We start from the raw sequence: 13,551 nt of genomic DNA on the forward strand, positions 1-13,551 counted from the left end.
TGCACAGATGGTCTAAATACTTGTAATTTTTAGTGTGCTTGGATTTCAACACAATTTACTTTTCTGCAGAAGATTAAGAAAGTAAAAATTGTTCTATCCCATTAAATCAGGTTATTAAGGGTAATGGTAAAATATAATTAAAGCGAGTTTTGTCACTTGATAAGTCTCACTTTTCATCATGATAGTATGTTGCAATTCTGTTCTCAGTCAGTTTCTCCAACTCTTATTTTCCAGGTCAGAGTTACATGGGAACCAATATTGCCCAAGACAATGGCAGAAAAAGACGGGGGAGTTTCATATACTATAAGCCATCAACAGTGAAGAGTTAAATGCAGTTATCACTGACAAAGAGGACAGTTAAAAGAGAAATTTTTAAAAAATCATGTTTGTGGTTTTTAATATTTAAACTAAAATTAGAAGCATTTCCTTATTTTAATAGACACTGGAATTATGGCATTGTTTGAGCATGCAAGGTGTGGTGGGTTCATCTTAGGTGAATTCCAGCTGCCCATCAAGCTGCTCAATCACCTCTTTCTCTACAGGACAAGGGCAGGAGGAGAAAACATGGGAAAAAAACCCCTTCAGGTCAACATAAAGGCACTTCCATAAAAGCAAGAGCAAAAGCTGCCCATGTAATTAACGGAAGACAAAATATTCTCAACTTCCAATCAGCAGACAACATTCAGTCACCTTCCAGGAAGAAGGGTTTCAGACAAATGTCACAATAATGAAYACTGCTCAGCAGTAGCCAAAACACTGGTGAGCTATCCACACCTTTCTAGCTGCCAATACACAGCCCAGCCCTGCGAGGGCTGCTGTGGGGATACTTAACTCCATCCCAGTCAGCCCAAATATGAAGGGATAACCAATCCAATTACTGGAACTAAGTGAAATGTGATAGTTGGCTGAATAAAGTTTTTTCATTACTTACTTCTCCACTGCATTGCAAAAACCAACTGTGCTTTCATTACTTTCTTGATTTGCTTCAATCAGCTGGATAGACCAAACTGCAGCCTAAAAATACAAAAAAAGACCCCAGAAGAAATAGAGCTTAGTTATTTAGATATCAGAAGCAAAAAGACCGTAAAGCTAACCTTGCATTTTGTTCCAGGAGACCTTATCATTTCTCCCCTGACTWGATGGAGATCCAAATAAACACAAATGACCCCATTTTGGCTGCACTTAAAATGCTTTCTGAAGTCACAAAGCATCAGCTGCCCTGGGTAGCAACTGCTTTTCCCCTCCATGCAGACCACGAGGAACTTCAGACAAACCTTTCACAATTCACCTAGTGCCAAAGTACAGATAACTCCAAATGCAGATATTTAGCTTATGACAGGGAAAGAGGACAAACTGAAGCATTATGTTTCAGTTTGTTTTAATCCTTATTTTCTCTCTTTCTGCCCTGGCAGGAAGCTCAGCATCCCCTCAAAGTCCATAAACCTGTCAGGTAAGTCCCTAAGACAGATAAGAGGGAGTCAGTGGACTCTACTGAACATTAAAAATAATTTCTGTAACTTGGAGATCAGAGGTCTTAGCCACAACTTTGGGTCAAGCATCCTTTTTTCTGTTTGCCTTAAGTACTCTTCAGCCAGAACATTACCTTCAGGAAAGAACTTAATACTCTTAAATCTGCAAGCCCTTTCTACTGTTGCAGGTAGAGACATAACAAGGCTTAACTGTRTAAGAGCTTTTAAACCCCTTCAGAAAGAGAACTGAAATGTCACAGAAGAGAAAACTAAGATGTGGCAAAAGGTTTATTTTATAATTTTAGTAATAATTTATATAGCAGTATGCAAATTTATAAAAAATAAGGATAACTAATAAACAGAATTTAAGATTCTTTTTGGCTGGACAAGGAAGTGAACTATGCGTGAAAAGATACAGGCTGGAAAATTTTAGTTACAGTTTAAAAGATGGAATGATATAAAAAATGACAGATCTGCTGGGAGATGGCTGGGGGGAAATCACAACGGCAAAACTAAAAACTCAAAGGTCAGAAATCTTACACTGATATAATGAGACCCAAAACTGATGGTATGTAGTATTTTCGTTAACCAYAATACCACAAACATTAGGAGAGTGAAATTTAAAGATACAAGGGGTCATCATCAATAGAGGGGAAAATTGAAATTGTCTGGTGTGAAAAACAATGGGTAATCTTGAGGGTGTAAATAAGAAAGTAAAATTAAATTTAGCAATCAAAATCAGTAGTCCATAATTCCTTGGTTCCAAAAACTGCTGAAAAGGGTCCTTCAAAATCCAATGAAAATATAACACCTCTACTGGTTCATTGTTTCCATTTTGGTTAGGCACCTACCTTACACTTTGCCTCATCAGGCAGTAGTAAGAACCTCTAAAGGACGTTCTCTATTCAAAAATTATAAGTGATTTGGTAACAGTAATGGCCTCACAGAATTACCTAGTCATTTAAAAAACCCCACAAAACCAAAGGCTCCTTTTTCACCTGCAGCTTTGTCCTTGCAAGGCAGGTTCAGTGCCCTTGAAAAAGTACACAGAAAAAGAGAAATAGCCAATAAGTGAAAAGCTAAGGAAAATACTCCACAGGTAAGAAAAGGTGAGGCTGGGACACATTAAATGAGGCCAAAGCTATTAAAMGAGCAAAACCACAGCTGTGAGCTAAGGAAGCAGGAACAGAAAGGAATTGAGCAAGAAGAGGGACGAGACTTGGAATGCATGATTGGGCACAAGGACATGGGTATGAATCCTCAAAAGTCCATGGCTTGAAGAAGAATATGTTTAAATAATTACTRAAGGATGGGAAAGAGAAGCCTGACAGACTGAAGCTGGATCCTCCCCTGCCAGACACGGAAGTAACTCAGGAGTCCTCTGCTTTTTTGCACCTTTGCTGGCAGCATCCCTGAGTGATTCCTAATGACAAACAAGAATCCAGCCTAGTAACAGTCTACACATCAGGAATACACCATTGCCAGGTCACTCAAATTCATTCCAGTGGCAGAGGTATACAAAGTAGAGAAATAGCTCCAGCTCMATTGATGAATCATAGGGATGAAAGRTTTAGCTTGGYCATGTCTTCTTTGCACATGTCCAGAAACCTTTCTTTCTTGTTCTAGCATAAAAAGGTAAAATTTAATTACACGATCACATTATTGCACTTTATTTTTCAATAGGACTTGAGTCTCCATGCACCACAAGTATCTTAAAGAGCAGTGAATGAGACAGAACTGCATATGGAGAGAACTAAAAACAACAGGGAGGAAGGAACAGAATGCATCCCTTGATGACTGGCTTCTTTTTTCATGCACAGACTTCTGATATTATGTAAATCAAGTCACCTAAACCATCCTTCCAAATTTGAACAYTAATAGTGTGTTTCTCATTTCTGGAGCATCCTAAACAAAATTATGACATTTGGTCTGAGGAGGGACTTGGGTGAAGAAGTGAGTCTTATTAGTTACTCTGAAAACCTTAGAATCTATAATTAGATTTTAAATATCATAGGTGGATTAGCTAAATATATTAGACAATTTTTAGGTTTTATCTCAGTTTTGTTTCTAATATGGAAAAAATGACATCTCCTTTCACTGGGATGTTATGAAGAAAGTTTTCTTTACTATTTTTGAACATCTGACCTGTAAGGACAAGGCCAGAGAAAACAGTTTCCTCTGATACATGGGGCATATTTTGATTAGCACGTATTAAATAAAGCCCAGGGCCAGGCAAGTGCATCCAAGAGCTAAGGATCAGAATAACATTATGATTTCAGCATTGTGTAGGTTTCATCTTGCCTGCCTCTGACCCATCTCAATTMTAATCTTCATGTTTCATCATCCTCTGTATTTCACTCTGCAGTCTTGTTTCTCACCTCCTGCTATCTGGATGCATCATTTACTTGTTCTGGACCTTACAAATCCGACCTCTGCTCATTCTTTTGCTGTGCTGTTCCACTTTTCCAGCTCTTCTGACTGTCTTACTTGGCATCAGGTTTGTCATCCTGCAGTGCTTGTCTTTTCCAAAACTCTCAGCCCATCAGCCTGAGTAACTGCTTTACAGGCCTTTTCTGCTCTTCCCTTTCTCAAGTTTCTTCCACTCTTATTTTCCCTTATCATCCCAAGGTTCAGCTGCCAGCCCCTTGCCTTGGCTCTTTTTCTACCCTGACATGGCTGTTTTGCCCTCAAGGAACTCCTGTGACCACACTGATTTTTATGCTACAAATCAATTCACTCCTCTCTCCCATTTCTCCCTCTTCGAGCTAAACAGCTCAAATACTTCCCTGACTTAATCAAATCCTCCCACACATTCGATTGTAGTCGCCCTTGACTCACTCAGCTCTTCTCTTCCCTCCCCTATAATTCTCTCCTCCTCCGTCACAGAAGCATTTGTGCCTGTTCTYAAATGCTTGCTTCCTCTAGCACCTCTTCTTCCCATCCCATGATTTAATCTCCTCCTGCTCATTTGTATCCCACTATTTTCTGCATTTCTCCTGAGAAGGCTTGTTCTTTTCATCATCATGTCAGCATGCTTTAGTTTTCCTATCATGAGCAAAAAGCAACAACAGCCTTTTGTCTCTCCACCTATTCTTCCCCTCCTCTTTTGTATTCATCACTGAAATTCTAAAATGCTGTGCACAGGATTAGTCTTAAGAGTTCTTGTCCTCAGATATATTTCCCCCTGCTGCCTTCCCATCTGTCTGGGCCTGCATATGTTTACTTTTATAGTTCTCCTTATTCAGAGACATAGAAACAAGTCAATCAAGTGTCTCTTCCCCTTTGCTTTATGATACTGTGATCACTGGGAGTTAAAAGCAGAAGGTGAACCTAAACTGTCTTTTAGTATTCATCGTGCAGAGATATCCTGTGGGCTATTTCAGGATTCCTGTAATGATTCAGAATRCTAACAGGGACTGGAGGAAAAGGATGATTTACCATTTTCTTTTCCCTTCTCCATATCAGGATTTTGAAAGAAAGAAAATGAGGACAGATAGAACATCACAGAGAGTCATGGGAGTCCCATAAGACATGGTTATTAAAAACGGCAAAATCACGAACAGAGCTATGAACACCTGATGAAGGAGGAAAAAAGATAAAGGATTTGCCTCAGACAGACAGCTACAAGACAGGGTGTGTGTTGTAGAATCCAGCTTCCACAGTTAGAGTAGATGTGTCTATTTTTAGRAAATAATTATATATGCACACGTAAGTGCATGCAGAACATGGTGGAGGCAGGATGGGCTATGTTCCATCTCTCAGGATCAGGATATGTCAGCCAGACTAGACACAGAGACAATAACTGTCTCAACAATTAAAAAAAACCAAGCAGATTCAACATAATGTATTGTTATTTTGAATCTCAGGTTTCATATCAGACCATAAAGATTTGTCATCTTATCTTTCAAACACAACTTACTGTACATTTCTGTACTTATCCTTCTGTGATAGTTTTATGGTTCAGTGAGCCATAAAATGAGCCTACTGGAGCATTCTAGACCATAATCTAGATTCTCTTCTGGTATAAAATGCTTTTRCTTCCCCTGAGGCATAAATGTTTTATTTTTCATAAGGTCTTTAAATTAAGTGCTTCTAATCCATGTTGCAACAACGTGAGTGAATACACAAAGTACAAGGACACAAACGAGARCAAAAAACTTTAAGCACTGTTAAAATAAGCAAATTTAAATACCTCTCTGTCATGGCCAGAGCCCTGGGACCAGGTAGGTCCTATGTGGCATCTTCTGGAAGTGTTGGTTGGAGAAGCTTCCCCATTTCCACCTTCTTCTCTCACTTTTTGTCCAAATGGATAATTGTCTAAGAAAACAGGATTTGGAGCATCCAGATGGTCAAAGCCTATCTGAAACTCTAGGCTTGTGTTGCCTCTTTCCACATTTGAACTAAACACGTTGGTGACTGAATTTACACTGTTACTTCCATGTAGTTTTCTTTCATGACTGTAGGGGCAGGGATCCACTACAGAGAAGTTTCTGCAATCAGGTATTAAAGAAGATCTGAAGCCCACCAYTGGTGACACTGTGCCTTGTTGCCAGTGAGAGACTGGATTTTCACGGTAAAATTCTCCATAAGCAACGAGAGGCTGACCATAAAGATGATGGTCAGGAACATTCTGACTGAAAAGATGTGATGGGTAGAACATTTCTTCATGATGATGTGAATGTGATGAGCCATAAAAATAAAATTCATTGTTGACTTCATCAACTATTCGATCAAATCCCAGAGGGATCTCTCCATCAGAACCAGAATGGTACATTGGATAAGGTGCTTGGTGCCCAGGCTGTCCTTCACAGAATTCACTGTGTGAGAAAGGCACCCTCCCAAAGTGTGACATAGCAGACTGTTCACTTCAGTCCTTTTGGTCCTCAGTAAAGTCTCATTATAGTTCCAAGGTCACAAGAGTAATGTTCAGAACTGGAGCTAGATACCCCTGAAATGAAGCAGAATGGAAGTTAAACCCCAAAATATCTAATACAATGAAAGCAGTACACCGCTTTGGTCTTTTTTGCTTTAGAGCTTTCTCCAGAGAGAAAAATTAATTTATTCATTTAAATCCCTTTATTCCAGAGAAATATTTTCCTAATGTGGAGCTTGATTATTCTTTAGTTTGATCTTTATTTCCAGACATAATATTATTATTACAGTTGTAATAATAATAACAAATTCCTTTACCATTATTATTATCCTTGACTCCTAAATAAAAGCAAGAGGATGCCTGCAACAACTCTATACTTGCATAGCACACAATGCAGGAATATAAATCAGGCAGTTAGGACAGATTTTTATTAATGGTTGTCCTCTTTTCTGTGCCTCAAATTTCTTCATATCTTACCAYTTTTTATCTTAGTTTCATCAGGTGAAGAAATTTAAGCCAAATAACATAGAAGACATGGATATCCCATCAGTATTCAAAACATTACATCCCAAAAGCTAGGATATGGTTTGTATAAAAGGAAAAAAAAAAAAAGATAAATTAATTTCAGCCTTTTTTTTTGTTTCTTTGTTTTACAAAAGGTATTCACCTTTAAAGACTGAGGCTGGACTCTTTTTTAGTAAAYGAATAGGCAAAGGCATGAGCTTCAGCAGCTCCATCATTCATGTTCCTAGCAAACTTCCTGATCTGATTTTGGCATGTGCCAAGTACTCCTATGGTTCAGATGGGCAGCATGCACTAGAAACTGCTGTCAGTAGGCAGAGAGAATATGTATTTTTAGGAAGGGAGCTTAGTTCTACAACCAAAGTTTATTCTGGGCCATTTGCCCTCAAGGCCTTGGCCTGTTTCATTTACTGATACAGAYRTAGCCTAAAAATCACAAATGACATACAACAGCAATACTGCATGCAGCACACAGTTGTGCTGGAGTACTTTATCACATAAAAGGAATAGAAACATCTAATTTAATAATTCAATAAAAATGTATTCCCAAGCAGAAAAAAAAGAAAAAGCTATAGAGACAAAAAGTGTGCTCAGAAATTGCTACAGCTCAGCTCCACAAATACCTTTTCCATTAACTCCCCAAGATACTGTATTAGTTCAGATAATAGCACCTTGCAATGGAAATCTGTGTTACAAAAGAAGACATTGATCCCAATTTTATTTATTTTTGTTCGTTTTAAGTCAAACTCTAGGTGACATAACTTCTACCATCCTTAGTGTGGAATGAGAAGTGAAATGAAAACAAACAGGTTGAAATGAAATCTGCAACTCAGAGGCTGAACTACACTTTCAAACACTCCACTTGGTAATTCCATGTGTTGCATGCTTTGCTTTGCTTTAGCTATGATGACAAACACCACATTTATGAAATTACACTAGGCCAGATAACCAAAATGATGCATAGCACTTTCAATGGTGATCAAGACTGAAAATATAGTTTTGCACTCTTCTCTCAGAATGAATCAGAAAGTTCACTATGTTTTTAGATAAAGAAGACACCATTTAAAAAAAGAGCATAACAACAGGAGTTTCTTGTATGAAATTGTTCTCATTTACAACTTTCTCTGTTTTTCATTTCTACAGCAGGTAAATAAAAGAAAGAAAACAAGAAAGAAAATGACATAGCCATTACATCAAGAAGTATAATGTCTTTTACTCTTTTTTAACCCATCCTAAATATTCGAATGTTTCAGRAAAAAATAGAAGATAAAATAATGACATCTCCCTCCAGTCCCATCTTCCTTAAAATCTTCTCTACCTGGAATCCTATAAAGCATAGAAAATTCAGTACTTTTTATGCTCTTTCAGCTGTTTCTAAAATATTTTCCTTTCATTTGAAACAAATTCTATTTATGATGACGCAGAAATATCKAACCTTGCTCATTCACCACGAAGGCTTTCTGTAATCTGCACAGACAAATATTCACACACAGAGCCCACCTCCATCTATCTGTCCATCAGTGCTTATCTCCTGCACTCTCCATACTGTCCAGAAGTATTATTTTTCTTGGGGAAAAACACACAGTTCAGCTGCAGTGCCAAAGGCTGCTCTGTGCATGGTGCCCCCGTTCTTCTGGCTGGGCTGGGAAGCTCACCTGGATCAGGGCACAGGGAGGGCCTGGCAGGGAGCAGACACTGGTACAGCACTGTTGGAACATGGTGATCCTTTKATAGAGGTTTGCATTTAAAACTGACCCCGAGACTGCAAACTCAGTGTGCCATGGTGCAAATCTTGGTGGTGTAAATTGTGCTAGTTTGGTTAGAACATCCAGGATCTATATCTGGGCCAACTGATCCTTCTCAAAGCAGCATACAAAAAACAGGGAAGGATCTGGCTCTTTCACAGCCACTATTACACCTTCTGAATCTTGCCAAGTGCATTGATAAAACAATATCACTAAGGAGACAAAAGTTCTATGCATTTTTTATTTATAAAACACCTAAGGTTTTAGGTTAATTTTCTTTGCCTTCTGGTTTCTCAATTCACATTGAATTTCTGAGGGGTTGGCTTTTTTTTCCTAAAGCTATGAAGCCCTCCTTGTCGTTCTGAATGACAGCTGTATTTTCACATTATCACGTGGTTCTGGGATCAGGGGTTTTAAGGGAGAATCCCAAGCAATACTGTAAAGTATACTCTACAAATCAAGAGACAGCATCACAACATTGCAAGAACTGTCCAAGCACGTGGCAATACTTCCCACACCTGGGCATGCACGTGAATGCTCACATAAAAYCTTGGAGCACTGCAGGCTCAATTTTCCCTTTTACCAGCTCTCAGGGGGAGATGATTGGGCCACTTGCTAAGCAGTAAGAATATTTATTGCAAATCCTTACCTGAAACACAATTTGTTAGAAGGATATACAGCCTCCTGTCCCTTCCTGCTCACAGACATTTTCAGGTGACCTATGTGCTTTCAGTATCAAGGAGGCGTAACTTTTTCGTCAGGAGCTTTCCTTCCTGCTTTACCGGTTTATGGCAGTGATGATTCTTTTCCCAACTCATCCCTCAGGGAAAATTCAAGCTGCAGTAACAATAAAAAAGTAACACCTTATCTGTTCACTTTCTCAATTTAGAAACCAAACCATTTTTTTTTTTAAAATATATATAGTGGTAGATTATCTCACACTTTCAGTGCAAGTTTCCAACATGCTTAAAATAACAAATTCATTTAGGGAAAGATTTGCCTCTTAGGGAGATTTCTGCACAAGAACAGGATTCAAAACTTTTACTCTACTCCATCTTCACACAGCTTCCATCTCCACACTCTGAAAGAAGCTCCCAGCGCCAGTCACAGGGGAGGGGGACAATACAAACCTCTGATGGCAGAGTGGCTCCCTGGCTTTGGCTCCTCAGTGTGCAGAGCTGGGATAGCACAATGGTGGAAGAACCTCCCTTMTGCTGGGATATTTCCCAGGAACCAGTGGGGACTTGGCTCTCTGCAAAGGGCCTGAGGAGCTGCAGTAAACACAGCGCTGGCCATGTCCATCTTCTGAGACCTCACAGAGCCCAGGACCTGCCATAAAAGGGAGCAGCAGAGGCAGCTCCAGACACAGCACAGAGGGAGTTCCCTCAGGGACCATTTTCCTTCACACTTCATACCATTCCTTAAAAAGTTATAAATTGCTCCAYTGAAGTGGCTATTCAGAATTCAAACAAAATCCCATCCCTACTCTACTCCAAAGGCTGTAACAGGCAAGAAAATACCCTTAAAAGCAGTGAGGGACTGTTAGCAAAACAATATTTCAGTTATAAAAAGCCATGCAATGGCTGAACAGATTAGGGTAAAGCATATAAAGTTAATAATTAATATCAGATATCTTATATCTGATAAACTGAAGKAATAATTTGATAAAATGCTGCGGGAACAAAAGCACTGGCCTTTCAAGCATAAAACCTGTCAATGATGTCATTGTGATTTAAAAGCAGTTAGACAAGGACAAAACTTATTTCAGTTGGTGAAAGGTGATGCATTTGTTGTCATATATTCTCCAGCCCTTAAAATGTCAACTTGCTCCACAAGCTATTTGGTGGCATTTGTGCTGTACTGTACTCATTTCCAGTGATTACTGTGAAGTGAACCTGAGAGAGAGGAACACACCAATTTTAGGAGCTGCCGTTTCAGAGTTTATGGCAGTGTGGTGCTGCTTCACCTCATGGCAATTGGACACAGCTAAAGGAGGAGGATTGAAAAAAAAAAAAAAAAAAACACAAACCAGGAAATACGCATGGGAAGAGCTCGTGTTCCCAGGCACACACAGAAGGCTACATGCATAATACAGTCTGAGCTGGGATCCCTCCATCTCTTCCCTATGGTGATTTCTAGGAGAAGGCTATGAACGTTTCTTTTTGAGAAACTCCAGACATTTTCAGAATTTTACCAGGCTTTTAGGATGGCCACTATTTTTTTTTCTGTTTCCTGCTACCCATTAAAGGAGCAGACAGGGAACTGCTGAGTCACTTTCTACCCTAATTCCTCCTAGAATTGTCTCCTCCCCTTTTGCTGGCATGTGGGACAAAAACTCCAGAGACAAAAACTAGACAATCCCTGGGATGTTCCCTTTTCTCCTGTTAGACATTCTCGCTGCTCCACCACCTGGCAGGAGCCACAGCTCACTCGGATTGAGGAAGAACCAGGGATTTGTGCTCAGGGTTGATATAGAGCTGCAGGGAAAGAGCTGGCAAAATAATCACTCCACACCCCCCGAAATGAAACACAGTATCTTCAGCAGGTTTTTACTCAMAGTGTTGCTTCACAGGCAGTTTGGAGCTTTCTGAAATAGCACTCTTGCGTTTGAAGCCTGGAGGCTTCGAGTAATAATAGGCTTGCAAAGGGAAAGCAGCAAAGTGTTTTAGCAATCCGTGGGGATGGAAAACTGGCTAAACAGAGCCAGTGAGGAAACTGCTCCATTTCATAACAGAGCCATCCTTCTGTGCTACTATTCTCCAGTGCCATCTACYGTCATTTCCCCAAAATTGTCAGGCAGGGAACAGAGATCACCGTGTTGAGCACAGTGCCTACGAAGCTTTACGTCTGGCTACAGGGAACATCATCTTATCTACCTTTATCACTGGGAAACAAGGTCCCAGCCAGAAGGCTGCTTTTAATAGGAAAGATTCATGATTTTTGAGGTCTTTCTTGAAAAGGGTGAGCTTCTACTTCCTCTTCATCAGTGCTCTGAAGTACTGCTGTACCAATGATGACAAAATATCAGCAAAACTGCATAGATACATCAGGGTTTTTCAATGTGCAGACAAAAATAAATGTCAAGATGTTGTGTTTAAGCAGCGGATGAATAAGAATACTGGTTTAAAAATATATTTTAAAAAAAGGCTGTTTTGTGGCCCTTGTTTTTTTTTCTCACAAGTTTCGCCCAGTAGGGGCTGTGCCTTCCTACCTGTTTAGCAAAACCCAGCAGAGTAGATGCTGCTGGGCAAAGAAAATAAAAGTTGCAACAGACACAATACAGTGGTTGAGTCATTGCAAATGATTCATCAGCAAAGGAGACATTTGTTGCGAAGGGCAAGAAGGACTTTTCAATTCTGAAAATACTCCTCACCCTCCATTTACTCACACGCAACAAGTAAGGGAAAGGACAGAGAGGAAAGAGGGGGCGGGGGGCWAAGTTTCACTTTTCTGAGAAAAACAAATTGAAAAAAAAAATTGTTTTACATAGCAAACATTTTCACAGGCTCTGCTGACACCTACATCTAGTATACAAAGTTACTAAGTTACCAACACCCTCCCGAGGTTTGAAATAGGCTGTTGTGAAAGATCAACCTCCACAGCCTGCACGCACTGCAAAACGAGCTGGGACTAAATGTAGACTACAGAATTTAATCTCTCCTTTTATTTGAACATTGTTTGTACTTTGATCCTATGAAACGAACAGCGCCCTTCAGCAGAGAACAGAGTTGTTCCTGGCAGAAACAATTATGCTGGCTTTAAAAAATCAAATTACGGAAAAAAATAGGTGTTGAAATGGCAAACAGTCTTATTAAAATATACAGTTAAAATAAGACAAACAGGCATTTTTTTACACATACACACACACTCAGATACATAAATTTATATATGGGTGTCTAAATATACATCTGTATGCATACAAGCATATATATGGGTAGCCTAAAATAGGTGTATGCATACAAATGCCTATTAAATGCTAAATGRCCCAAGAAAAGACCTTAAATGATTCAGAAAAGAAGTCAAGCCACAAGCTTCAGGTGAAAGTCAAACACCCCAAAGCTGAGGAGTGCTTAAAGCCAAAGCTCTTGCTCATAAAGGCTTCATAAATTTAACTTTGTGTTGTTTTCTTCCATTTCTCTTACCTTCTCTGATTTTCCCACTGTTTTCTTATGCCGTTCTTTTCATCCTTCCAGTCCAGTGTGTCTGCTCGATGGCTTTCTGGGAAATTCACTTTGTCATTTTGGTGTATTCAATAGGGTTTGTTGACCTTCCAGAAGCTGTTCACACCGAAGACTGTACAAACATAAACSCAGCCTTGTGATACTGGCACCCTGTTAAGATAAGCTCCCTAGCCATGATAGCAGGCTTTCCCTATGGAAAATTTAGTGAGCTGGTTCATCACTGCTCTCCAGACCCCCTTGCACTGCAGTTTGTGGTGTCAGAGCCTCCTACAAGGCTGCCAGAGCAGGAGAGCAAAGAGCCCCCCAAAGGTCAGAGCTCAACCACTCTCTCTGTCTCTATTACCAAAGAAAACCTATGAACAACACTTAAAGCATAAAAATAAAGGTTAAGGGAGGTGACTCCCCCTCTGCCCTGCTCTGGTGAGACCCCCACCTGCAGTGTTGCATCCAGCTCTGGGTCCCAGCTCAGGAAGGACACGGAGCTGCTGGAGGGAGTTCAGAGTGATCAGAGGGATGGAGCACCTCTGCTCTGAGGAAAGGCTGAAAAAAATCCACCTGCAGAAGAAAGAAAAGGCTGGGGTGACCCAACTGTGGTGTTCCAGTACCTGAAGGGAGCCTACAAGAAAGACAAGGATAAACTTTTTGCAAGGCCATGTACTTTTTGCAAGGCCATGTAGTGACAGGTTAAGGGGGAATGGCTTCTAAACGACAAAGAGTACGTTTGCATTAGATATCATGAAGAAATTCTTTACCGTGACGGT

The 13,551-nt window shown here is 39.9% G+C and overlaps 1 protein-coding gene across 1 annotated transcript in view; it reads right to left on the reverse strand.

Moving 5' to 3' along the window:
- The window catches only part of PIK3C2G (phosphatidylinositol-4-phosphate 3-kinase catalytic subunit type 2 gamma), a 190,474-nt gene extending 177,554 nt beyond the window's left edge, over positions 1-12,920 (reverse strand). The window contains exons 1-4 of the mRNA XM_057381792.1: positions 12,752-12,920; positions 9,259-9,446; positions 5,662-6,417; positions 932-1,014 (exon numbers count right to left, since the gene is read on the reverse strand). Coding sequence (XP_057237775.1) covers positions 932-1,014; positions 5,662-6,321 — 743 coding nt within the window. The 5' untranslated portion in view covers positions 6,322-6,417; positions 9,259-9,446; positions 12,752-12,920. The remainder of the gene's footprint in view (positions 1-931; positions 1,015-5,661; positions 6,418-9,258; positions 9,447-12,751) is intronic.
- Between the last annotated feature and the right edge of the window lie 631 nt (positions 12,921-13,551).

The sequence above is a fragment of the Malurus melanocephalus genome, unplaced genomic scaffold (assembly GCF_030028575.1).
Source record: "Malurus melanocephalus ecotype Western Australia unplaced genomic scaffold, MMel_1.1 scaffold_529, whole genome shotgun sequence".
NCBI lineage: Eukaryota > Metazoa > Chordata > Aves > Passeriformes > Maluridae > Malurus > Malurus melanocephalus.